General features: G+C 35.3%; 3 protein-coding genes across 3 annotated transcripts in view; all 3 read right to left on the bottom strand.

The window, feature by feature from the left end:
* LOC114150848 (cAMP-specific 3',5'-cyclic phosphodiesterase 4C) overlaps window positions 1–5,078 on the bottom strand; it is a 124,385-nt gene extending 119,307 nt beyond the window's left edge. The window contains exon 1 of the mRNA XM_028027573.1: window positions 4,898–5,078. The gene's annotated coding sequence lies outside the window, so the exon portion shown is untranslated. The remainder of the gene's footprint in view (window positions 1–4,897) is intronic.
* Window positions 5,079–6,550: 1,472 nt separating this feature from the next.
* Window positions 6,551–14,146, bottom strand: cist1 (colon, intestine and stomach enriched 1). The gene is made up of 4 exons (XM_028028950.1): window positions 13,993–14,146; window positions 12,166–12,516; window positions 9,916–10,079; window positions 6,551–7,748 (listed from the first exon to the last, which is right to left on the bottom strand). Exons 1-4 carry the CDS (start codon window positions 14,051–14,053, stop codon window positions 7,704–7,706), a joined length of 621 nt encoding a protein of 206 aa, XP_027884751.1. The 5' UTR covers window positions 14,054–14,146; the 3' UTR covers window positions 6,551–7,703.
* Window positions 14,147–14,926: 780 nt separating this feature from the next.
* mpv17l2 (MPV17 mitochondrial inner membrane protein like 2) lies at window positions 14,927–24,325 on the bottom strand. Its single transcript, XM_028028938.1, has 6 exons — window positions 24,110–24,325; window positions 21,951–22,171; window positions 20,545–20,706; window positions 20,122–20,198; window positions 17,185–17,313; window positions 14,927–15,870 (listed from the first exon to the last, which is right to left on the bottom strand). Exons 2-6 carry the CDS (start codon window positions 22,138–22,140, stop codon window positions 15,772–15,774), a joined length of 657 nt encoding a protein of 218 aa, XP_027884739.1. The 5' UTR covers window positions 22,141–22,171; window positions 24,110–24,325; the 3' UTR covers window positions 14,927–15,771.
* Between the last annotated feature and the right edge of the window lie 2,584 nt (window positions 24,326–26,909).

The raw sequence follows: 26,909 nt of genomic DNA, 5'->3' as shown, positions 1-26,909 counted from the left end.
CATGCATCTGCGTGTTGAATAAGACTGATTTCCACACTTCTGTTACAGCCCAAGTTTTCACATACAAATAAAGGTAAAATTATACATGATTTTCAATTTTTAAAAGAGGGTGATCAGCAAAAAAAAACATACTTTTTTTTTTTTTTATTTGACTTTATATTAAATATTCTTTAGGTTTTCTTGCCGTTGTATGGAACCGAATAAAGCCTAAAGTTTTTAAACAACTACCGTAAATATAATACAAGCTTTTGAACATCCCAGAAAAGTCAGTGCCTCATCAGTCATAAAACAAAAAAACCATCACATTTAAATTTTCTCTGTTTTCTGGCCACATGTCCACCTAAAAATGAAGCCACATGCTTGATTAAGACAACAAAAACTGTGTGGTTTCTCTCCAACTTGTAACCACATACTGTTGTGAGGGTGTATGTGTGTATATTTGAGTCTATATATATAATTTAAAGTCATGCGAGGTCTGGCAATAGGGCTGGGCAATAAATCAATAGCAATATGATAGACATGTGATCAATATCAATAGATAATACGTCAGAATATTCAATAATTTCGCTGAAGTCCAATCCAAAATCGCACAGGACTCGACCTCACAACCTGGTGGCTTCTACTAACTCTCTCGCTCTTTGGTTACCTAGCAACAACCTATTGAGTAACTGGCGCAGCTGCAGTTTAAGATTTCTCCACTGTGCCTTATAACTGCTTAAAAGTAATAATAAAAAAATAAATAAATAAAAAACATTGTGGATAAAGTAGAAACCAGGATCACCAGTTTGCTAGTATTTCAGATGTTTTAAAAAAAACAAATCAATAATTATTGACATCGACTAATATGAAACGCTTGTATTCTGATACGTTTTTCAGTCATATCATCTTATGTGACAGTTGACAAACACATTTAACTCAATTTAACAGTGAAACTTTAGTTAGCAGCTCTGTGAATTTGGTGCCAAAGGACAGCAGTAAGTGTACGGATACTGCTAAAGTTTCAAAACAAATCATTCACTAATTACCTCTACGGCTCTGATCATGCCCTCAAATGGAAGCTGTTTTATCTGTGCTAACTGTTGCATTGAATGAATGGACACAATCGTGACACAGGTTGATAAGAAAACAGAAGATAATTTAGATTTAATCATTGTTTTGCCAGGATTGAGGCAGTTGAGCACATTTTCTGCTGCATTTTCCATATCTCATAACGTAGCTGTTTCATGTGTGGCTTAGGGAAAACCCTCCACAAGGCACATCAAAGTCGGTAATAATTAGCCTCTCTGAGGTGAAGCGCCCCTGCCGGATTGTCCAATCAGCCACTGTATGGGGTGAAATCTCAAGGCGTCTTTGATGCCACCTTAATGGTGACGCACAGCTGATAGCTGATGTGATTATTAAAAACCTCTGATAAGAACTACACAGAAGTACTGCTGCACCAGAAACACACTACAGAGAAAAAAACGTGACTCACTTGCTCCTTACATCCACAACGGCCATTCCATGAATCATTACCAGTTAATATAGATATGGCAGCTGGGGGTTAGAGCAAAGTGTGAAACATAAAACCGGCCAGAAGGGTCCAGCGTCTGGCCTTCATTCAGAAAATTTGCTGCTTCATTATGACTTGCTATATTCAAAAATGACAACTGAATGCCTAATAGTACACTTTTTTTTACACAAATATTCAAAGATCTCGTGAAATGATTGTTGAATTGACCAAAGTTAAGCGTTAAACTATAAATAATATCAGAGTTTTATGTCCAAACTCCCAGAAAACGACCATATAACCAGCTTTCTGACCTTATATCCATACAAATACACACAAAAAACAACCTCAAGTAACCTTCAGAGCTCCAATTACAATAAACTCCAAATTTTACTCAGAAATCTATTTCCTCTGGCAACCTTACAATAAGACCTTTCTCTTTTCTTATTTAATCAAAGCCTAGTCATCTTCTCAACAGTAAATTCATTGGAACTGACAAGACAAATACCCATTTTTCCCTGACATATTATCAGTGAGTCATGCATGACAGACAAAAGGCAATCTGAGGCATGCCTCTGCACATGTTTGCATCTCAAACAGATCTCAGATGCAGACAATTGAACGGAGCGGGAAGGGGAATCAGGCTCAGCGCTGGAGCAGAGTGCCATCTACTGGAGGAGCGAAGGGATGATGGGACAGTCAGCCCTGTTTACGTTTGTCAAACTGATGACACTGAGAATTTTTTAAGTTTCCCACGGCACAAAAACAGGTCAGACTGAGGAAACCGCTTGGGGCTATTTGAAAAGTTACGTCACTCCTCTGTGAGTGTAGAAGAAGAAAATCCCTCAAAGAAAGCGTCTTTTGCTCCAACTGATCATGAATGAAGGAGAAGTTCTCACAGGTAAATCCAAAAATAATGGAATAAAGAACTATTTTAAACCACAAACGTACAGGAAAAAATAGTAATCAATAATCTACAGATTTCTTTGTTCTCGCATAAGAGAGCAAGAAACAAAAAGAGAGACACAACGCAACTGATAACAGTAAAGATAACATCACTTCAATGTTTTTCTGAACAAAGCAGATACAAAAGGCAGAACGTTTGTCTTTGTCAAGCGGAGAAGATGTTCTTTGTCTCTGCCGGGGGTCACGGAGACGGAGTGAAGGAAGCAGATATGGAGGAAGGAAGGAGATAAAGGGAGGAAAGGAGGATGGGTAAATATTTTGGGGAAACACATTCCATGTTGGTTTACTCAGAACCCAAAGAGTCCAACAGGGATTACTGCAGTGAGTAACTCGGAAACAATTCAACTGTGGCTGTAGCAAAGTCTTCTTTGTGAACATCTTGGAAGATTATTTGTCAAAAATTAGACAGAAATGTGTATTGAGAAACTACGATGTTGAATCAATACTGAAAAATATGAATTCTTCTAACATTCAACTTTCAGATGAGGATTTTGTTTTATAGGAGTTTCCAAAACTAACTGAATTGAATGACAGTGACCACTAAACAAAAATCGCTTGTGATGTTTGCTATTTACATATTTCTGGGAATGACATTATTAGGAATGATAAAGTATAACAATAGCATATTTATTTGCGTTTCGTATAATCATAAACTATTCGTGTTCACGAAAAAGGGAGTTTATGTTTTTAAGATCAAATATTTACTGCTGCAAATACTATCTTTTACACACAAGGCAGCCATTATGAGTTTTGAGGTTGAGATTAACGAAGAACCTACAAATTTCAATTTTAAATTCTGACATCTAAGGACCTTTTTCTTAATGTTTCCCTTTTAAAGCTTCTAAAACTTCCATGTGGAAATAAAATTCTGAATTGCCTGCTTGGGATTCAAATTCAGTTCAAGGTTTCCCCCGGAAAACTTGCTAAGCCCCGTGGTTAAGGCGATAGGCCAGTCATTCATCCAGCGGCCCGTCGTGATTTCGAGTTAAAAAATATTTAAAGTTGACAGGAAATTTGAAAATATCACTTGATAATAACGTATTCTTGAAAGATTGGAAGATTAACACTGGAGCACCAACTATAAAGTCTGAAAAAATGCAAACAATTTAAAAAACTGAAGTAAATAAGCAATGCTTAGACTGGTGGGGGCACAAGTAAAGCCTGGTGGCCCGCCAGGCTTATAATACACTGGGGGAAACCCTGCTGTTCAAATTCAAAAATACTTTCTGGATCTGAAAGGACATTAAATACGAGAGATATTAATATAAATATGATGAGGAGTTCCTGCAAAGTAAATACGCTGATTGACTGAACTATCCACAGTCGCCACATGCTTACTCCAGGTGAGAGATTACATAATAATCATATAACGCCACATGCATAATTTTTAATACAACCTCTTCAACAAAGTTAGTACTTTAATCAAAAACACGGCATAGCTAATAAATCTGATTACATACATATTAAATATTCTATGTAAAATACATGTAAAGTTATTTTCTTTCATCATTTCGGTTATGACAACTGTATGTTTAAAAACTTAATTTATCCATTTTTTTTAACATTACTAGTTAAAATCCCACACTTAATTGAACTATTTTGTATTATAATCAAACTGGAGTGAATTTATCTGAATAAATCTGTCTATGTAACTGAAATGATCACAGGAAGCAGATCTGTTTATTTTATAACAAAACATATATATATGGCATTGTTGTGAATTAGAGCCAGTATGAGTAAACCAAAGTGAATTAATTCAATTCATCCGTTAGTCAGTCATTCACACTTGTATACACACACATACAGCTCCGGAAAAAACTAAGAGACCACTTAAAATGACCAGTGTCTCTGATTTTACTTTTTACAGGTATATGTTTGAGCAAAATGAACATTGTTCTTTTATTCTATGAAATTCCAAGCAAAAAGTTTGTATTTATTTGCAGAAAATGATAATTGGTCAACATAATGAGAAAGATGCAGTTCTTCAGAGCTCCAATAATGCAAAGAAAACAAGTTCGTGTTCATTTAGAAACGACAGTATTAATGTTTTAACTCAGAAAGAGTTCAGAAATCAACATTTGGTGGAATAACCAGGAGGTTTTCAATGGGGTTCAGTGCAGTGGACTCTTAGTTTTTTCCAGACATTTATATATTATGTGAGTGTTGGTATGGTGTTGAGGTAAACCGCTGCTTTAATAACTTTAAATGGACGCCTCCTGATGAATAGAAACAACCGAACTCCATTATAACTTCAACCTTACAATACGTGAAACCTGGCAACTCTGAACAAGAAGCTGTATTTTTGTTTTACTTTTTAAAACATTTGCATTGAACAAGACGGTGCCAGGGAAGAAGCGGAGCTTCCTACATGAGCGCATCTTCCGTCCCATCATCTCTGCTTTTAAAGCGGAGGAAAGTTTCATCGAGCAGTTTTTCACTCACCGCGGCGGCGGAGGAGTTTCTCCCTCTGGAGGAGCTGGTGGCTCTGAAGGTGACTGTCAGGTTACACTGCTGCACTTATCGCCGCGTCCCATTTTATTGCCGCAGTTAAAAGTTGGTCACTTTAGACTTCAAACTCTGCAACTTGCCACCCGGGCTGTGTGCCCGGTGCCGTCACTGTGACGTCGGCCGTATGGTCACATGACAAGAAGCTGTGGCACGTAAACAATTTTACTACGCCGAGCACGAGGTCTGCTCTGCGGCTCTCTATCTCTGTCTGTCCATTGTTACTTTGCTCCTCTGTAGAGACACGTTTACTCGTCAGATTAAACTTACCTTTTGAAAATAAATACATTCATGCTAGTCCTAAACATGCTTTTCATTACGTCCGCATTTATATATTAGTTTTATTTCCAGAAACAAACATGGAGAAGCAGCATTCTATGTAGAGAAAAATTCTACAAAACGCATTTAAATCTAGACTAAAACTACCTTAGAGTTTAGAGTTGTTTTTGAACCATAATAAATGAAATATTGACCAACATATTTGATGTGCATTGATGATTTTAGCGATGAAACTTCATAAATTGTAATGTCTGTTTCTTGGTTTTCACAACTGTTGTTTATATGATGTTTGGTTTTTATGTTTTCATGCTGCTAAACAAATAAACTTGATTACTTGTCTGATGTCATGCTAAATGTCATTTTTATTAGCTGCAAGCAGAATCATAATTGACAGAAGAAAATACTTAAATATTTGCCTGTTTGTAATAAATCTGTATGAATAAAAGTCACTAAAGAGAATTTTCAATAATATTCTAATGTATTTAACATGCCTGTGTGGATATTTTAAGTGTTTATTTTGTTCTAATGATTATGGTTTGTGTCAAATAAAACTAATACTTAATGTTACATAAAACCCATATGAAGGGATTTTTAATACAGTCATATAGACACTTAAACGCTCAACTTTTTTCTTCTTTTTTAAAAAACACTCTTTTGTAAAATATTTTTGTTAAATGTATTGTAATTGTGTAGATGACTGCAGTTGAAAATAGCTTTCTGTTTAATCGCTGGCATATTGACAGAAATTATTAATCTGCACTGTCTGTAATAAATAAAAACCTTTTACTCAGAGCTGGTCTCAAATAAAAATAAATTTTAAAAAAATGTTCTCCCTTTATGTTACAGAGAAGTGCTTTAATCATTATAATAATCTACTATCTGCTCTATAGTCAGATCTGAAGATATTTTTTCATTCGTGATTCGTTTTACTTGTTACATGAACTATTTATTGTTGAATAAATGAAGTAAAAATTGAAATGAAGTATTTTAGATGTCCTGGTCCCACAATATCCACACAATCAGTTGATTAGTCTTCAAGCTTCTCAGTGACAAACAAAGCTGCAGCCTTATAAGCTGAACCAGTGTGACCACAGCTACCAGTAACTTCACTTTCTTCCTTCTTGGGTAATCCTGCAGTCAGCAAGCTTTATCTCTGGTTGCAGAGTTATCTATGCAGGGAAACTTGATATGTTAACGCATGGGTGGGGGTTGTCAGGGTAAAACAAAAGGCTGCTGCTGTCAGGTGGCTCTTCTGGTATGTTTACATACCTACTAACCTCAAATGCACAAAGATGATGCAGGGATCATTCGTTTATTTAACAGCTGCAATTTATTAAAACCCCTGACTCACATCAAGTCATTACTAGAGCAGCAACATACTACAGTATGCCAGTAATAAAATAATGTTAACAGACATTAAATGGGATTTATTTAGAGGTGTAAAATAAAGACAGAAGTTTGAGGTAATAAAAAGCCTTTACAAGTTTTCTATTAAATATTCTTGGTTATTTGGAAAGAGCAGTAGCTATAAACTATACTTTTCATTGCATATATTATATTAACTTCCAAAACACTCATGCATCGTACCATAGATTAATAATTTAATTTTTTTTTATTGCCTGGAAGAACAGGCCTTGATTTGTACCAATCAGAAAACCTGAAAACATCTTTATTCTTTCAGTCATGATAACTGGAGTAGCACTATTTTTACCTTTAAATTCTCAAAAGACACGTTACAGAATTCACTATTTATACAGGTATTATACAATACCTTGCAAAATTATTTATATTTCTTGAACATTTACCTTTCTGCTACATTATAACCACAAACTTCAATGTTTTTATTGGGATTTTATGTGATGGACAAAAAGTAGCACAAAGCAGAAGTAGAAATGGAAAAAAACAAACAAAAAGATTCTTGCAAAGTAAAGTGTGGAAAGTCTGGCATACATTTATATTCTGCCACTTTTACTCTAATACCTGCAGAAATCCATTGTGAACTACTGAAGTAATCAAATTAGTAAATATTATAGATAATAAATGATTAGTAAGATTTGGTGGTGGCTGCATCATGATGTGGGAATGTTTGCCTTCAGCAGACACAGGGGAACTGATCAGAGTTGATATGGCCAAAGAAGGATGGAGATAAATGGAAATCCTAGAAAAAAACCCACGAGAGGCCATAATAAAATCTTTTTCCCCAAAAGGCTTTAGTGCATTTAGATTACATTATTCTACATGTAGAGCTGAGCGAGGTAAGAGTTATTTGATTAAGAGTCCCTCGTCTGAATCTATTGAATTACCAGCAGTAACCAAGTCAAAGTTAATCTACGAATATTTCATTAGTATTGACAAAAGTGCAATTTACAATTATATATTTTAACTTAGAGTCCCTTCTGACTGGTGTTGTTTTACAGCCCAGAAACAATTGTTGTTGAGTTGTTGTCCAGTGAAGAGTCTTCTGTCATTTTGTGTACTGAGCGAAGGGAGAAGCTTCGTTCACTTTACCCTGGAGAAAAAACAAAAGAAGTTCAAACAATCCACCTTTAACTTGCTCTGACAGATCATCAGTAGAGCAGGTGTTTAAATTAGCTAAACAATCACCGCTGTTAGCTTAGCTAATAGCAGCGGTAGCTAATCTACCACAGCGATCACTTATTGATAATGTGGGGGTTTTCCTCTTCCTTTCTTCCTCTGATTTTTTTAAGAGTATAAATCATTTCCAGCATGACATTTAGTAATAAAACATAAATAAAAATAGTCTTTTTTCTAGTATGCTTTTTATTTAATTTCCCTTTGAGATTAATAAAGTATATACGAATTTAAATTAATTGAATTTGCATTATTTTCTTTCAAGAGCTCTGCCTCATTTATTGGTTAAACAAAAATAATTTTTAATCTACAAGTATGAACATGCATTAACATTGGTGTATGTAAACTTCCCAGCTATAAAGGACATCATTTATCACACGTATTAACATGTTAGTCCATTTTCCTCCTTCTGTTGTTGTCATTTAGTAACTCAGGGAATAATCTTTCCACGCACAGTTTGCATTATCAGCTTTTTCCGTGGCCCCTACAGTTGGTTATGTATTTTGTGTTGTTCTCCCTGTAAAATGAACTCTGTTCTAGTCCAGCTCAACGTCCTGACAAGGTTTTACTGCAGCTACAGACATGGAACAATAAAGACTTACAAAACAGACTCTTTAAAACACAAGCTGGTGAAATCCAACGCTACACATTTTCCATTTTAGCTTGATTGAATAAATGTAATTATTCTCCACTATTTTAGGTTGTGACATGCAGTGGTATTTCACTGGGGCTGAAGTAATGAGTCTAATTTCGTCATCATGGAGAGAGAAACCCCCTGCTTGATCCTGCATCTGAAATAATATGTGAAGACTCCAGGATGCTGACAGAGTCTAAATACCTGCTGACAAACTGATGGGAGGTTGATAAGTTCTGTTTTGAAAAGAACAAAGCTCTGTCATCAAAGGTTCACCACATTTAATGTCCTTTGAGATATTTTCACACACGCAGACAGTTGCCCTTAGACTTCCTGTTTGCGGAAAGAAAGAGTAGCAAACCAGTGAGCTCACTGCTGCAGGGAAGAAACAGAAAAAGAAACACGACCGCTGAAGTTTAAAATGCTTTCAAAAAACGTGAAAAACGATACATCAGAAACTATTCTTTCCTCTCTTGTCAGTCAATTTTGTAAAACTCAAGTGTTTTGTCGTCTTTACTTTTAACAATTTGGCCATTACTAGCTAACACTGCAAAAACACAAAATCTTACCAAGTATTTTTGTTTGGTTTCAAGTGCAAATATCTTAATACACTTGAAATAAGACAAAAGTTACTTTTCAGCAAGATATAGGAGATTATTTCAAGTCAGTCATTCTTGAATAATGATTTTAAAAAAGCATTTTTTCCACAGACAGATTTTTTACACTTACATCATGGGAAAGAATATCTTCTTTTGAAATAATCTGCAAGTGGAAGTAGTTATTTTTAATCAATATTAAATAACTATTTACTGAAAACAAGCCTCTATATGTCACTGAAAAGTAAGATAGTTTTGTTTTATGTTAAGTGTAATAATTTGCACTAGAAACTAGACCAAACATACTTGGTAAGATTTTGTGTTTTTGCAGTGTGAACACTGTAAAAACGTGTAAGTGGTATAATGCAACCAATTTTACGTGCTTGTATAATCACACGTGTGAACACTGCAAAAAAACAAAATCTTATATCACAATATGTCTAGTTTTATTTAGAATATCTTAGTACACTTGAAATAAGACAAGTAACTGTTCAGCATGATATAGTAACTTGTTTTAAGTAAATATCTACTTAATATTTAGTTTAGAAAGTGTTATTTCCACTGGCAGGTTATTGTACTTATAAGAAGACACGTTTCCCATGTTAGGCCTGGTACGTTTTCAATAATATTATGGAATTATTAACTTAAAACAAGCTCTATATCTTGCAGAAAAGTTACTTATAAGTTAGTTTTGTCTTATTTAATGTGTACTGAGATATTTGCACTAGACTCTAGATCAAAAATACTTGGTAAGAGTTTGTGTTTTTGAAGTGCAAAGCTGTATATTCGGCTTTATTGGAAAACATAAGTCAAAATCTATTTTAAAACTTTAATCAAAACAGTTTTGTGCTCACCATGGGAACGTCTTCGAGTCTCTCAAAGTCGGATCTCGAAGATTTGACACATTTCACCGTCACAACCACCAGCAGGAGGCCAAAGACAATTGTAAAGATGCAGATGACGGCCACCAGGCCAGGATTTTCCGCCAAGTTGTAATTTTCCTTGTTCCCTGAAAGATCTGAGGTCAATAGCACAAAGAAAAACTGTAATTAATAGGTTATTAAGAGTGTGCAAAACTTAAATTTGAGGTTCCTGAATATTTTAGAATTTGTACCAAAGACCGAGTTGCACTGGTTAAGTAAAAATGTCAATAAGTTAGGTGAAAAGGGAGATGGGGGAAAAAAATTTCTGTTTTGCCCAGCATAGTGTTGCCAACTCTTCAGAAATGAAATGTGCCACTGAATGGCCATAGACTTGCATATCTTACTAATGTCATGCCCTACATGGGATGACTGGCCATGAGGAAGTTATTGTGATAGATGCCGTAGGAGAAAGCAATAAGAGGACAAAGCAATGCACCCTGAACTACAAAGAAACTTTGTTATTTTTAATATTTTTTTAATAAACCTCCCATTTTATTCCAGCCTGGGAAGAACAAAAAATACCTTAGAAGAACACAATGCTGCACTATTAACTATTCTCTTTGCTGCAAGTTAATGGCTGTTAGGCTTTCTCAGTCAGAAACAAATATTTATTGAATAATAATTTTTTATTTTTTCTCCAAAGAGTTTTTGCGGCGCTAGTACCTCGTATATTTTGCGACAGTAGGCAGACAGAAAAGAGGGCGAGGAGAGGGGGGAAGACATGCGGCAAAGGTCGCCGGAACCGGGAGTCGAACCCGCGACGTCCGGTTTGAGGACTCAAGGCCTTCAAACATGGGGCGTGCTAAACCCCTGCACCACCACAGCACGCCCCATGAATTTGAAATAATTAACTGAGCTTACATATCCGATCATTTTTTTTCTGTTGGATTGGATGCCAAAACACTTCTGGTCTTTGCCTTAATAAGCTGCCACTACTGAATCTGTGTCATCATAACTTTAGTATACCATCAATATCTCTTGACTCAATTACAGCTACAGTTGGGCTATATAAACAGTTTTAGTTTCCCACAAAGGTTTTTGAGCTCTTGGGATCCTGATCCCAGTTTTTGAAACTACTTCCCAGTAACTGTTTGCTAAAGACATTTCTTCCAGAAGTATTTGGTAGAACATGCTTGACTCTCTGACCAGTCATGGCTTGGACACAGAGGGTCTCCGGATGTCCTGAGGTGTTTGTTTCTGGGATATTAGCAGTAGATCTGGTGGCTTTATGCTCTGCAGCTGCTTTCAGCTCATCTATTTGTAGCTTTGGAGGTCAAATAGGTAAAGACATTTAGATCTATTGTATGTCTTTTGTGGGTGGATTGCAAAACTCTGTAGTTGGTTGGAAACCAACATCTATGTTGCTGTGTAATTGCAACATTTCCTGTTGGGTTTCTGTACTGTTTCCAATGCCATTTGCTTTGGTTAAAAGCTATTTTATAGCTGATTTAATTTTAGAGGTGACCTATTATGCTTCCTTGAACAAGTTAGAATAAGTTTGTGGGTTATACAAAACATGTTCATTGCCTGTTTTACACAAAATCATTCTTAGATAATAAGATTCTAATTTGGCCAGTTCTACCCATTTGAGCTCCTTCCAGATTGAGTCGTTTTAGGGCGTTTTGTCACTTTAAATCCAAATATGCTGCTTCTGGCCACGACTCCCAACTCAACGTTTAAACTCGCACGTGAAAATGACTGCAAACAGATGCGCAATTATACATCTTTGAAAAGCGTAAGTTGAGCCTCCTGCACAACCAACAAGAATATAGTAAGTGGTTTCTAAAAGGTGAGTCAACAACACTTGTTGTTTCCAGCAACCATTGTACAGTGCATACAGCAGTAAAACCAGCTGACCAAACATGCTGAACTCCACTTCGGTTGCTAGGTAACGAGCTGGGCTTCACTGGGGTTGCTAGTTGAGGTGGAGTGCCTGTTAATTTGTGATGTTACATTCAGGAAGTTTTTGAAACGGGTCATTTTAAAGACTCCAAAAAACATTAACTAATTTCTAAAAACTGGCTGCGTGTTTGTTTATTTTTAAAGCACTTGGGCTGTTTTTAGAAGCAGTTGAAACCCAAATGTAAGTACAAAAATGCGTAAAACATAAATTTTGTATAATATCTCCTCTTTAAAAACACTGTAATTCAAAATAAATCTGAGTCCACACAGTAATCTGACCTGAACTGGTTTTGTTTCCCGATGTACCAGCTGTGACATTCAGTGACTCTGACGTTACAGGGACCGTCTGGCTCTGAGTGACTGTCTGATTGGACGTTTGGCTGGTCGTCTGGCTCTGAGTGACTGTCTGATTGGACGTTTGGCTGGTCGTCGTGTTCAGGGGAGCGCTGCTCGGGCTGGTCTTCTCTGCTGTGGCAGTCTGTGGTGAAGTTGAAGTAAGACTGGTAGTCGTCTGTGTCGTCGTTTGAAGCTGGGGTGTGACGGTTGATGTTTTCACTGCGGATGACGTTGCTAAGCTCTGGGTTGCATGGGAAGCACTCGTAGCCGTCACATTAGAGGAAACTGCGCTCCCTGTACAAGGTAAGCAAAAGAAAACAATGTGATTACGTACTTATTGATCAGGTTGAGCATAAATGACATTTCAATCATTAAAAAATATATTTCCTGTTCACTTTAAAATGACTGCAGGTTCATCCAGAGCGCCTAAGCTGTTACCTTGTTTATGCAAGATGATTGTTTCCAATGTCAAGGTGTATGCCCCTCCTGTATTTTTAAAGTGAACATCCTATGCTTTTTGGCTAGCTAAATTAATTTGCCTCTCAACTTGCTCTAAACAAACTCGCTTTGATAAAATCAGTAACAGATGTAATAAAACAGGCAAACTCAGTCTTATTTTATGCCAAATCAAGATCATGAATGTCGTCAAAGAGCCTGTTGTGGAGGGATATATTGATAAGATCCAATAACAAACTGTTAAAATATTAATAAATAACCATCTGCATTTGAAAAAACTTCTTTTAAAATGAAATAATATTGAACATCTTTTCACACTCATGCAATTTGACTGCATACAGATAAAAATGGCTTTAATTTGATTGATAAAATAGTATTTAAGCACAAAACTGTTTTCTTGAAGATTCTCTGGAGAATAAAGGGCCACGTAAAAAGCTATGATGGGCCGAATTTGGCCCCCGGGCCTCGAGTTTGACACATGTTCTAAAACTTCAGACCAGTTTCTGTGTCGACTTATTTGATGAACAGACAAGTTGAAAACATTTAAATACCTTAATAAAGTAAAAGTCACTCATTTCAGAAAGTAAAAGTGATGTTACATAGATTCATTTGACAGAGCAAAAATATTTCAAGTCCCTTTTTATCTTGTAATTTCAATTATTGTGGCTTCCAGGTCATGGAAACCCAAAATTCAGCGTGTCAGAAAATTATGAAATCTAATCTTTGCTCAGCCAATCCGCAATAAGGAAAATGATTGATGATCATTGATTCTGGATTGGCTGCTTTGACTGTTTTTGATGAAAATGCAAATTTCACAAAATGTCAACAAGTGGTAAAGATTTCGTACTACATTTTTTAAAAATATGTTATATTTGTAAACCATATAAAGATCCATGAGGTAGAAGTCTTCCTCATTGACTGACATACTTTCCAATTCAGTGGCTTCTATAGTAACTTCATTTACCGAGTTGTGTCTTATTGAGAAACAGCAGGCTCTACATTACAGACAGCATTAACCAAATATGACTGTCGCCAACCACATCTTTACTTTTGTTCACACACTATAAATATAAATCTGATCTATCACTTACAGTTTAAAATGGGTAAACTTTGATAAATGTTGGTTAAATATCTGAAAATGGCACCTTCCTGTTAACAGAGAAACACCCTGCACCACACAACCACCTCGAGTAAGCTTTCAAAACTTCCCTCTTCCTGTTTGCATAAATTTGCATCTTGAAAGGGACATAAGAATAAAACTCAGCTCTCAGCACATTAAACTTGTGAATCTAGCAGACAGAAAGGTTTACTCACCGCGGCAGGCTGTCGCTGTGAGCAGGGAAAGCAGGACAGTGAGGTGCATCGCTGCCGGCATGTTGAGAGAGGAAGCGTCTGCTGCTCCGTCATATCAGTGACATTCAAACACAAACCCGCAAGGCTCGCATCCTTGACAGCAGGATGTGCTCAACAGGAGCGCTGTGAACGTGAGCTGGCGCATATCAGATGCTGCGGGCCGGTCAAATATTTGAACAAAGTGGAGTTTGTTTGCGTTGCTGGTGGCAGCTTCTCACTCCTGAGTAGCTTTCCACTGATTAAAGGGATTTTTTTGACGTTGTTGTTGTTTTTCCCACTTTCTTTCTCTTTCCTTGTTTCAGGTTTTACTTCCAGCGTTGATTTCTGTTCGTTTCTGTCCTAATCACACATCACCTGTTAATTTCCTGATCTGCTGATGTTTATTTCTTACACTGCAGCAGTTTTAGTTTGGGAACCGGTTAGTTGATAATAAACAAATAAATAAAATGTATTTATCTTTTTTATTTTTAACTCAGCTGTATGAAGTGTTAGGGTCATTGTAGAAAGAGGGGGAAATTTCTACCATTGTAGATATAAAAAAATGAAGAGTAAATTTCTGACAACAAATTCAAAAATTTTAAGGTTCATCTCAGAAATTTTCTTAATGTTTTTTTATTTCCAAGTTTGAAAAGTCAAACAGTTGCTAGAAAAATTCATATTTTGAGATTCATTTCAGATATTTTCTAGAGAAAACGTGAACATTTCTGAGTCCAATTTATGCGTTTTGGAAAGTTTCTGAATTTAAAAATCAAAATTGTTTGACTTTTCAAACTCAAGAATTAGATTATAAATTTATACTTTCAAGTTCAGATACTCCAGTCATATAAACATACCACTAAGAGCAAAACATATTGGTTAGAAACAAAATAAATTTAGGGAATAAAGTTTTTAATTATTCATGTTTAATTCGCTTTAATGTCATGTAATAAATATTTTCTCCATGTTCATACAACACAGATTATCATTCAATTTCAAGACAAAACATATCAACGAAAATTAAAAATTAGAAAAAAATAATCTATAATTTCTTTACAGACTTCTGTTTTTAACCAATTATCTACATCATTTAGTAGAGCGCAATCATACAAATAAGAAAAACTACAAATATTTAATTGATAAAATTCACCCAAAAAACCTAATTGATAAATTAATTGGTGGAAACATTTTGTTTCACACATCAAACTGAAAATATACGTGATAAATATTCAGTTCAACAGGATTCAAGTTTATATTTACAGTCTACAGTTCTGTGTAATATTGGATTTAACTATAATCATCTTCATCTCAAGCATCATTCAGCAGGAATCATAAAGGATAAACAGATTATTTGGCACAATAATGTTGAGAACTGGACTGCATGTTAAGGCAACGGTTCTCATGGTGGAGTTGGGTTAAAAACAGTTTGGAATCTTATACGGAAACATTTTTAACAACATAGAAAAAGAGAGGTACCGCGTCAGCTTATAGCTTTAGTCGAGACAAAACGCCTCAACAATCACAACGTCTGGAAACAGGAATATCAGCGGTGAGGGCAGTGAAGCTGCTGTCGTCCCTGAATGCTCCTACGGGATTCACCTCTTTCACACACACACACACAAAACAGGAAGAAAAATTACAAATATGCAGCTCCTTATAGATAAATGCCTTCTTATAGTGTTCTTCAAGAGGAGGAGCGACGGTCTGAAAGTATAATTAAAATGTTCTCTTGCATTTAATTAACGTCACAGATGATGAAGAACTCTAAGCTTTTTCCTCCAGAGGTTTAGAAGATGTCCGATCTTCCTGCTGTGAATCCACAGAGCTGCTGTCAGATGTCAGGTCGTCCTGCTGGCTCTTATCCTGCCAACAACACAAAAAGCAACAAACTTTAAAAAATGAATAAATAAAAGTGAGTGAGTGAACAGCGTAGACAGAAAATACTGAATTATTGCGTCAGGAAAGCTACAGTACTTCTCTATTTCTGTTTTCAAGCTGCCTGATGGGCAAACAGACATTAATAACCAGCTATTTTTTACTCTAATAATTATCTAAAGTATTCAGCAGTGTTTGGAATAATTATCTGAAGATATTCAACACTGAATCCAAATTCTGTTCATTAAGTTGATGGGCTTTAATGGAATCTTTATTTTTTATGTGTTATAGTTGACTATTTTGTATAAAACTCATCTTTATATTTATTTTTTTACCAGGGTTGTTAGCAAAGGAGATAATTCATTTCATTTTACAATTCAATGGAAATTAAATAATTTTTCTGCATTAACCTATAATAAAGCTCTCAGCATTGTATTTTTGCATTAATGTTCTGATTTTACATGTTATGTTTGTCTTACATAAACAATCGCTGCTGGTTAAAAATAAAAAAGGACACAAACCAGTTAATCAGAACAAGATATTTATGTAGTAAAAGTTTTTTCTTTATTCATGTCAGGGCTGATTACTATGGCTATATCACAATATAAGCATTTCATATCAGCAGATATGAAAAATTATTGATTTTTGATTTTTAAATATCTGAAATACAACCAAATTGTTGAAACCTAAAACTGCTGCTAAGCAAGTTACTCAACAAGTCGTTGCTAGGCAACTAAAAGGTACTCCACAGACTGTTGCTAGGTAACCAAAGAGGGTGGCAGTTAGTTTTTCTTCTGCTTACATCTCCCAGAATGCTTTGCGGTTCTGGATAAGAGAGTTATTTATTGATATTCATGTGCCTATCGCAACATATATTGATATTAATTTATTGCCCAGCCCTAATTCTTGCTTAATTCTGCTTTAAATTTTTTTTATATAGATGTTTTCATAAATGCTTTTCAATTTTTTTTAATATCTATAGTTTCGGTTTATAATTGTTTGTGTTTTGCTGTCAGTTTTGGCCAGAGCTCTCCTGAAAAAGAGATGTTTAAACTCAGCGAGACATAACTGAATAAATAAAGGTTACATACATACAATAATTTAAAAAAGAAATGCTGAAAGACTCTCGAACATCCAAGAACTATTAATTGAAATAATTTTAAAAGATTTTTATAAACTAATTTAATTTCCCTTTGGGATCAAGAAGGCATTTTTGAATTAAAATAATATCTTAATCTGAAGAAGAAAAGATTTCAGGAAAATTTTAAACTAAAAAAAATTAATAACAAAAGAATAACTCACTCTGTGTTTAAGATATGAGAGGTAGGTGTCCCATCCTAACGTGACAAAATTAATGTACACGACACGAAACTTGGGTGACAGAAAGTAAAAGTTGATCATCTGCGCAGCGGGCCAAACACACCAGTCCATCTGCCGGAAAAAAGCAGAGAACAAAACCAACAGATTAGCAGAGCAAACACCGTTAACGAGACAAAAGGAGGGGAAAAGCAAGGCACAATAAAAACAATGCAGCTCTGGTTGTTTGTTCATCTGTTTGTAGATGAACAACCAGGACGTCTTTACATAAACCCAAACTGCAATTCAGAAAAATGCTTACAACCATGACAATAACCAGGTAGTTTTATGCTAAATATTAGACTCTTTTAAGAATTTTTGTAGTTTTGCGTAAACTTTTTAAAACGATATTAATATAAGTTCCACATTATCAACAGAGTAATTAGATGCTGAGTTTTGTTTTTAAAAGGCGAGGACTGCTGCAGTCATTATAGAGGGACAGCGGCTGCAGAGACAAACATGAAAAACTGGGAATTAAAATGTCAGCGTGTTCAATAACTGGAACATTTTTACATTAACAAGGTTTCCACTTCCATTTTCTTTTGCTCCGAGGAGATGGAGCTACATATTTAACCCCAAATTATTACATTTTATTGATTACAACCACAACTTTTAACGTACATAATGTTTTAGACCAGACCATTACTATAAAGGTGGTCAACGTTTTACTTCTTAAAAAGTATTTTAAGAGTGACAGATATCTGCTTTTAGCTGCCCTGAATCAACATTTTGCAGAAACATCTTTGGCTCCAATTACAGCTGCAACTCTTCGTCAGATTTAGTTCCAGACTTGGACTAGACTCTCCTAACACTTGAATAATATGGTTTAACTTCAACAGTTAGATTTTTTGCTCTGGCTCCATGATTAGGGCATTTTGAAGTCATTTAACCAGAACAACTTATTGGTTCTTCTTTGTAGCATGTTGCACTGGATTTTGTATCAGAATGAAGGGGGCTAAAAATAAACACACACCACACTTTTCAGATTTAAAAAAAAAAAAGGAAATTATGCATCCACTTCCAAAATGTGTATTATTCTGCGTCTAACACATACAATCCCAATAAAATATGTTGAACAAGGTGACGAAATGTGAGAAAGTTCAGGAGGGTGTGAATACTTTTCCAAGGTCTTCGAAATCCACATTTTATTTTTTTTACTGTGTCAAAGCAGATGATCGTTGGCAAACGATCTGCGAAGATCAAACTGATAACACTCCACAGATAAATGCAGTTTTGTTGTCCTGACATCAATTATGTGACTTAGCAAAGATTTCCCAGATATGATGAGTTGCCATGGCGATCCTCAGGGGAACCTTAAAGTTGTTCCAGAGAGAGAGGTCAACCAGAGGTCGACCACCGTTGATTAGTATTATTTCCTTTCTGAAGCTCGTTTCCAGCGTGGAAAACTACTCCTGCTTCTTCTGAATTACGACTAGAGGAAACGTTGTTGTTTACCAGCTGCAGATTTCCAGAATGTTGCTTCATATGTCTGCATTTATTTATTTATTCGGCTTTGGACTCCAAAACATTCAGGATGTGATGAGAAACTATTAGCTGAAAGTGACTTAACATAACTGAGAAATTTATTTTGTTTTTTATCAGATATAGAGGAGAAATTAGCTGTAAACATTATTAGATAATGCAAAAAGGGAGAAAAACTACATTTCCCATCATTCCTATTTTTTAAACTTATGTTCTCCTGATCAAGAGCAAAGAGAAAAAATTTTTATATATTTTATACAACATAAAATTCACAGAGTGAACTTCTGTGAATAGTCAAAAGTTTGTGACGTGTAAGTAATCTCTGCTCTGTGATCTCGGCCACTATGGCTCTCACAAAACCAAAAGGGAAATGTTTCTGATTATGGATGCAAGAAGACATGACTGTTTTAGAGGTTTTTATATCGGTTCTTACACAAAACTTGCATAAAATATCTACAACAGACAAAGGTTATTATAGTTAACTAAAGCCAAAAAAAACGGTTTTCTCAGTTTTGTTAACTGAAATAAATAAAAGTGATGAAGGTGAAAAAGTATAACTAAATGGAACAGTATTGTGTGTTTATAAAACTGAAATTATAAAAATAAAATCCTTTGTTTTTGTGTTTATGAATCTATTTATTAGCCATTTGAACTGACTTTTGTTGTTTATTTTTGCCACCCACACAAGCCATTTACATCAGTTGTCGTCAAATTACGTCCCTCCACACTCTTGTGCTGTCGCCGTTTGCACTGGTTCGCAAAATGGCGACAATAAAAGTTGGGATAAAACACTAGAAACAGTTGGTTGTTCCAACAGTAATTGAATCCATTTTTTGAAAATGTTATCAAAAAACATTTTAAAAAAATGCTTTTTTATAACATTTTTATAAAAAAAAAAAAATTATCAAACATTTTTACTCAATACTCTGTTTAGTAGTCATTACCCAATCAAAGCATAAAAAACTAAAACTACTATAACCAATAAAAATTAAACTAAAACTAAACAATTTTTAAGCAGCAAAAACTAGCACACACTAACTAAAACTAACTGAATTAGACAAACAAAAAGTCACAACAAAGTAAAGACAAACTAAAACAAAAACCCTAAAACTATTATAACCCTGCAGCAGACATTTAAAAGCTTTATGCTACTTAGAGTTCTGCATTTCCATTTTAATAGAAAAGGCTAATATTCTACTTTTCATTTGTATTAGAGGATTCATTTTGTTCTTAAATCTGAAAAAAGAAACACATTTTTGCTTTATATGTTAGCCTTCATGATAAAACATTTTACTCTCCGTTTCTCTCTGTGAGTTTTATTTTGTAGCAGAGGGGTTAAAAGTGACTCTTTGAATGGAAAAGGTTGCTGACCCTGACTGAGACATTTCCAGGTGAACTTGCCTTGTAAAACTCCCAGAATTTTTCTCTAAACTCCGCCCATCCGTCCAATAAAGAGCGTCCCTGCAGCAGATCCATACCTGTGCAAAACCAGACATGCGTCAGGCACAATGGTCATTAAAGTCGGCATCAGATAAGGTCCAAAACACGAGCAATGAACTTTAATAAACACAAATGAAAACGTCAGTAAAACGATTTATCACAAATGTCCTTTGAACTCCATTTAACTCATCTCACCCACAACTTTACATACAACTCAGAGCAGGATTTCTTAGAAGCATGCGTCATTATGAAAACGTTTCTGTGCTCACACCCGATCTAGTCTTAAGGAATTTGTGTGTGTGTGTGTGTGTGTGGGCGTGTGTATGCACAGCGGGTGGAGAAAACATCCCGCTCACTGCCAGTAAACACCCCTCCTAGTCCTACCTATGAAATACCACATTCCCAGCGTCGGGGAGGCGATCAGCTGGTCCACCAGAACCTTCTTGCTCAGCGTCTTCATTGCTTTGCCCACATAAACTCTGTCCAGCCAGATGTACCAGTAGTGCAACACTGGGCCCATGGAGCAACCAACCACAAACATTCTGCCTTCAGGGGGATAAAGTGATGGAAAACACGAGCAAAAGAACCGCTATGAGTCACTGAACAGGTTTAAACACATGACAGTTTATTCTCTTACATTTGAGCTAAACTATGTGCAAAAAAGGAGGATTATTTTTAATTGCGTGCAGCATTTCAGCTCTGACGTTATGAAAATATTAAAGGATTTCACTCTTATTATGAACATGAGCACTAATGGTCTGAAACAGCTTCTGTAATCTTTTTTGTTTTGTTATCAGGAGCAGGATTATTGAATAACCTTCTTTAAAGCAGAAATGTGGAGAAAATAGTGACATCTAGTGGTTGAGAACTTGAATTTGAGAGGTTGAGAACTTGAATTTTCTTGTTTGGTTTTTTTTTAATCTGGGCAACTTTAAAGTTGTAATATTTTACCAGAGCTCTTTGTGTGTAGCTCTGAATACATCTATGGTTCTCAAAGTGTGGATCAGAACCCCACTTTGGGTCATGAAAATCTAAATGTTGGGTCCTGAGAAGTGGAGAAAAGTAGAGAAGTACCAAATAATCAACCAGACAGTTAAGTTTTCTCTTGATCTCTAGCTCAAATGTTGAAAAATCTGATTTATTTTTACTACTTAGTGGGGCTGCAGCTAGAGATCGTTTTAGTAATAAATTATTTTGGGAAAAAATGGCACGTTATGCAAAATTATAATTTAACCACTTAAGCTTATTTTGTACAATATTGAAAATATGTAAAAACTACAAGTAAATATTTTTTTATAAATAAGAAAACAAACATTTTATTGCCTAACATAAAATAACACAGCATCCCTTTAGCATAAGCTTGGTCATTTGTAGCGAAGGATGCACCTGCAGTTAAATAAATACTTAAATAAGTCAGTTTTGTTTCACTTAACATCAAAACATGTTGACTATTTTTTTCAATTAAACAATTAATGACTGGATAGCAAAAGGTGCTTAATTGGAGAACCTTACAGAATTTGAACCAGCTGAAAATGTAACAAATGTAAAAAATTTTAGATCCCAATTGAACTGAGTCCACTCTCACAACAATTTAGTAGAAATTTTAAACATTAGCTAGGAAGCTTAATGTTGGCAACAGTTTACTTACAGTGGACAAACCAAAACAGATTTCAATTTAAAAACTATATAAATGAGTCAAAGATAATCTTAACACTGCCATGGCTTAGATTAGAGATTATTTTAGGTATTTTATAGCGGTGCTGCATGCAGTCCTTCTGCCCGACCCTCACCTGTCCTCCCCCAGTCCCGGACTCGACCCGGCTCCCTGCGGTTTTCCCGAGTCTGCTGCAGGATGTCTCCCAGCGACAGCATGAGCCCTCCGCTCAGCGTGTTGGTGAGCAGCAGGTACCGGCCCTGGAACAGAGGCCTCCAGGAGAACCGAATCCGGACCAGAAACTCTTTACCCGCCCGGGGAAGCATGACGTTCAGAACGCAGAGACAACGCTCTCATCTGCCAAAGAAAAGAAGGGAATAATGTTTGCTTTGTGTTTGGTTTCACAAATTGAGAGCAATCTGACAGTCGCTTAACGTTTTACAAACAGTCAAGAGAGATAACAGATTACAGCCCAACATCTAACCCTAACACAGGGGTGTCCAAAGATTGGCCCCTGTTTTTTGTGTTTTGAATCTTTAACAGATTTCATACAAATTTAGTTTATTGTTGATCAGGTACAACAACAAAAATAGCAATAAAAAGAATCACAATAAACAATTTTTGTTTCTTTAATATAATGTAAACTACTGAACCACCATTAGTTTAAATTTGCCAGTTTTGGCCCCCAGTGTAAAAAGTTTGGATACCACTGTCCTAACATTTCTGGAAGATTATGAACTGGAAACCAGTGGGAAAAATGAATTCCCATAGCCTGTAAACAGAAGCTCAGGAGCTGACTGAGCTTATCCAACACTTACACACTGAGTAGCAACTGATGCTGCTACTGCTTTAAAACCTGGATTATTCTGAGTTAAGAGAAAGTTTTATGAATATAAAACGGATTAGGCCAGAGAGGAACATTCATAATAAATTAGGTAAGACATGTTTCCCAAAACATTTATAACCTTCATGCTTTGAAAAAAACATGAGCCGAGTTGGGGCTGGACGATATTTCTGAAAAACTTATCACGACATAAGCGTTTCATGTCAGTTGATATCAATAATTATTGATTAGTCTTTTGTTTTAAGCATCTGAAATACAGCCAAACTGGTGATGTGACCTTTCCTGTTTTATCCAGTTTTCACTCTACATTGTCGTTTTTTATTTTTCAGTGAATACTCTTTGTATTGAATAGTCGATCAGATGTTTTATTTATTGATATTGATCACATATACTATGTTCTATTCTGTTGGGTTGAAGGTAAATCTGAGTTTTAACAAAGGAAACTTGTCATGATACTGATAATGTGGATCAAATGCAGACTCAAGGAGGCAGCGAGTTTGATGCTAAATGAAGGTTAAATGGAAGAAATGAAAAATAAACTTACACAACAGGAAAAACTAGATAACCGGGAACAAAAAGTGTGAGCACCAGACTGTAACAAAAGGAACCAGTGGTGAATACCGAGTCAAACATACGAACAAGGGTTACACATTGCATTCTTCTATGCCTGTTTTGTAATAGCGCAATTGTGAAATAATACTATTTTATTTTGAATCTACAAAGATTTACAGATCATTTTACCATTTTTTTTTTCATATTCCAATTAAATCTGTAAGTTATTACTGAGCAGATAAAAATGAACAATAAGTTTAAGATTTAAAAACAGAAGTAACGGATTGGTGACCCTAAAGCTCTTTCAGCCTTATGATTTTAAGCTTTGTAGAAAAAAGTTTGGAGACAACAATTTGGGGATTTTTGGACACTTCTTAAGTGTTTAAAATGCACTCTTGTGTCTTAAAATGGCTCCTGTTAAGTTTTAATAAATGAAATAGAAGTTTAATAAATCACAAACTGCGTTTTCTACAAGCTACCATTAAATAATTCTGTCCAGATTCGATCTGTCCAGTTTGGGTGTATTTTAGGAATCCCAAAAGAGAGCAACTGAAAAATCTGTAGAATGGTTTACATTTCTCTATTCTGTTTTAGATTTAGAAATAGAGCCAAAGAAAGACCGTCAGTTAAATATTAATTTAGTTAAAAGTCGACGGGTTCGTGTGTCAAAGTTCACGCAGACAGATTCAGGTGCTGCTTCTCTAGTAAAACGTTAGCTTCAGCCTTTCTATGGGATTTTAAGGTAGAATTAATCACACATTTGTTCCAAACACGGTTAGAATCGGCATTATTAAGAACTGTTAAATATACGTATTGTACCACCTGGGACAATTTAATCAGAAACATAAGTGGCAGCTGCTGAATGTCACATGTAACAAACCAAAGGAGCAGGAGCAAACCTGAGCCGGTGTTCTGTAGCTTTTCGTTCCCCCACAGATTTGTATTTCCGCTCACTCCACTCTGACTAACCTGACTTAATTACAATTATCCTTAATCCGTCTGAATAAATCAAATAAACAAAAAGAATATACCAACAGTACAGCTAACTACATAAAGTTAAACTGTTCTGGCCGGAAAAAAGAACTCATGCGCAGGAAAGAGATTTGCACGAGTGAAGAAAAAGTTAAAGCGCCACCTTCTGGTAAGGAGGGCAATCAACTGCATAACATAATGTTATCATTGCACTCTAACCAGAATAGATCATTGGCTATTTATTAAAATTTACTAGAAGTCATACTTAATAAATATGTAAAGTGTTTCTTCAGAGTATTAATTGTTTCAACAGTTAAGAAGTAATATATTCTCATACATTTGTATAGAGTGATAGTTTTTTTTACAGTGCTAGTACAGCATCACACAGAATCATGAGTAAACTCCACTTCTGCATTTATTTATTTATTTATTTATTTTGTTAACAAGCAGATGGGAAGCAGCCAAGACACCGAGGGAAGCTTTGGATCTGGGATCACAGACATGACTGCAACTCAGAGCAGAATAAAAGTACAAAACAAATACTAGATTATTTGGTTTAAATGAACTACAGTTCATTCCTTGAATTTAAGGAATGAACTGAATATGAATAGCAAAGACTGAGAAATCCTTAAATAAAGTGAAATACAAGATCAAACTCCCAAAGTTCATAAGATTATCTAAAGAGTTGGGGACTCCCCAAAAAGTACGCCATGAATTCAAAACGCGTTGATGGATTTCTTTAACCATTTATTTTGAATAGATATACCTTAATTATTGCTTTTTTTCATTAGAAAAAAGCAAAAAGCAATAGTTCTTTTCCGTGTTATACCTCTGTTCTGACCAGGAAGAGAGGTACAACTTTCCGGCGCTATGGTAACCTACCACCTACAACTACCGCAGCGCCGCCTGCAGACCGCTGCTGAAAAATGCAACTAAAAGATGTTCAATTTGCTCATGACTTTACCATCTTTTTAATGCATCTAAAATATAAATATGCTTGTATTTTTAAAATTATATATTTTATATATATTTTTTTTAATAATCAAAGTGAACATTTAAAAAATGACTGATATTTGTAAGTACAACTTGTCTGTTTTGTTAAACCAGTTCCTCCTCTCATGTTCTCCCATTAAGGAATTAAAAAAGTAAAAGTACTTAAAAATCATTAAGTGAGTTACTATATAATAGACATTCTACACAAAGTTTTATATATTGAATAATAATTGGCTTTATATATCATATTTAAATGCTGTTTCAGAGGAAGAAAGAAGTATCTGTCAAGCTCACCAAATGAACTTTTCTGCAATTAGGTCTAAGGATTTTATCATTCCACGGGCTGAGATTTATATTCAGCTCTTGCCAGTGTTCTTTTGGTATTGATTTTTCCTGCAGTGATATTTCTCACAGTGAGAATCATAAAGTCGGTGTCTGCTTTTGTAGAAATGGCAGCAGTGGTTACTGCTGACCTCCTGATCAATAATTCAGCCTCTCCGGCAGCGCTCATCAATAATAAATGACCGGTTCATTATTTGAGGTGGAATGTTTCAGGACTCTCGTTGCGGCCCGTGATTGGTCAGAAGAGCTGTCAGTCCTCTGCGGGGTATCATAAGCCCCGCCCACATGTCAGTTTCACAAAGGCCGAGTTAAGATGGCGGCGTTACAGTGACACAGGAAATGAGTTTGGCTTTCAAAACAAAGCGTTTCTCAGCGCAACCTTTGAGAAATCTAAGCGACATTAATAACTGAACAAGTAAGCATTTAATCTATATTTATTACAAATAAGAATAAGAAAATGGCAATTAAATAATATGACAACTACAAAAAAATGTCCAAATATATGTCACATAAGTCCAACAAAATAAATGGTAGTATTACATGATCACTGCTAAGCTCACTAAAATATAAACTACTTACATTTTAAGTTAAGTCAGAAGCAGTTTTTCTGTTTTTTTAAATTGTAGATGCAGCAAATGTTTCACAATTTCACTCAATGTTATTGTTTTATTTCAGATTTTTAAAGTCTAAAATATGTTCTTAAATGCCAGAAAAGAAATGATGGAATATGTATTAAAAAGCCATACTTGCGGGATTTTATAGTTTGGTGTAGATTGGATAAAATGCACAATAAATGTTAAACTTGTGGACTCAATTCTTGATTTAATATTCACATAAGTTTTATGAACATATTGTTCATATATGTCACTTAAAGACCTATTCGCTTTCTCTCTAATATATTCAAATAGACAAATATTCAGATTTACCAGTGGAGCTATACTTTGCACAACTAATATTTAAGTTGGTATGCAATAAGCATGTGAATGAATGTCTGTGACGATACTCTACAAAGGCAACAGAGTTCTTTTCAAAACTGCTTTAGTTTGCAAAATGTTAATTCTTTCTGTTTATATTTTACTTTTAGTTCTTAAAATATAGAAATGGGCGCATGAAAAACTACTAACAAACATCCAATTTAGTATTTAAAAGTACCAGGAAAGTAATTTGTGAAATAGTTTGATTTATATGTCCAGACATGAATTAGGAGATTAAATGTAGTTCATAACCTGTTGTAGAATAAGTTGCACAAGAGAATGGTATATGTATTGTCTTCAATAAAGCTCTTGATGATATGGGTCAGGGCTGCACATTGGCGCAGTTGGTAGCACTGTTGCCTTGCAGGAAGAAGGTCCTGCAAAAAGGTCGATTTCTTTCTACATGGAGTTTGTATGT

Source organism: Xiphophorus couchianus, chromosome 9 (genome assembly GCF_001444195.1).
Source record: "Xiphophorus couchianus chromosome 9, X_couchianus-1.0, whole genome shotgun sequence".
Lineage (NCBI taxonomy): Eukaryota > Metazoa > Chordata > Actinopteri > Cyprinodontiformes > Poeciliidae > Xiphophorus > Xiphophorus couchianus.
Note: the sequence above shows the minus strand (reverse complement) of the source record. Positions and strands in the feature narration are given on the sequence as shown.

Excerpts from the sequence above, each read along its gene's own strand:
- cist1 (XM_028028950.1), bottom strand. The coding sequence starts at position 14,053 with ATGCCGGCAGCGATGCACCTCACTGTCCTGCTTTCCCTGCTCACAGCG. Across the intron at positions 12,517-13,992 it reads CACAGCGACAGCCTGCCGCG|GGAGCGCAGTTTCCTCTAAT; the intron begins GTGAGTAAACCT and ends TACCTTGTACAG. Across the intron at positions 7,749-9,915 it reads GACTCGAAGACGTTCCCATG|GGTAAAGTGAACGAAGCTTC; the intron begins GTGAGCACAAAA and ends TTTTTTCTCCAG.
- mpv17l2 (XM_028028938.1), bottom strand. The coding sequence starts at position 22,140 with ATGCTTCCCCGGGCGGGTAAAGAGTTTCTGGTCCGGATTCGGTTCTCC. Across the intron at positions 20,707-21,950 it reads CCGGGACTGGGGGAGGACAG|GCAGAATGTTTGTGGTTGGT; the intron begins GTGAGGGTCGGG and ends ATCCCCCTGAAG. Across the intron at positions 20,199-20,544 it reads GGGAATGTGGTATTTCATAG|GTATGGATCTGCTGCAGGGA; the intron begins GTAGGACTAGGA and ends GGTTTTGCACAG.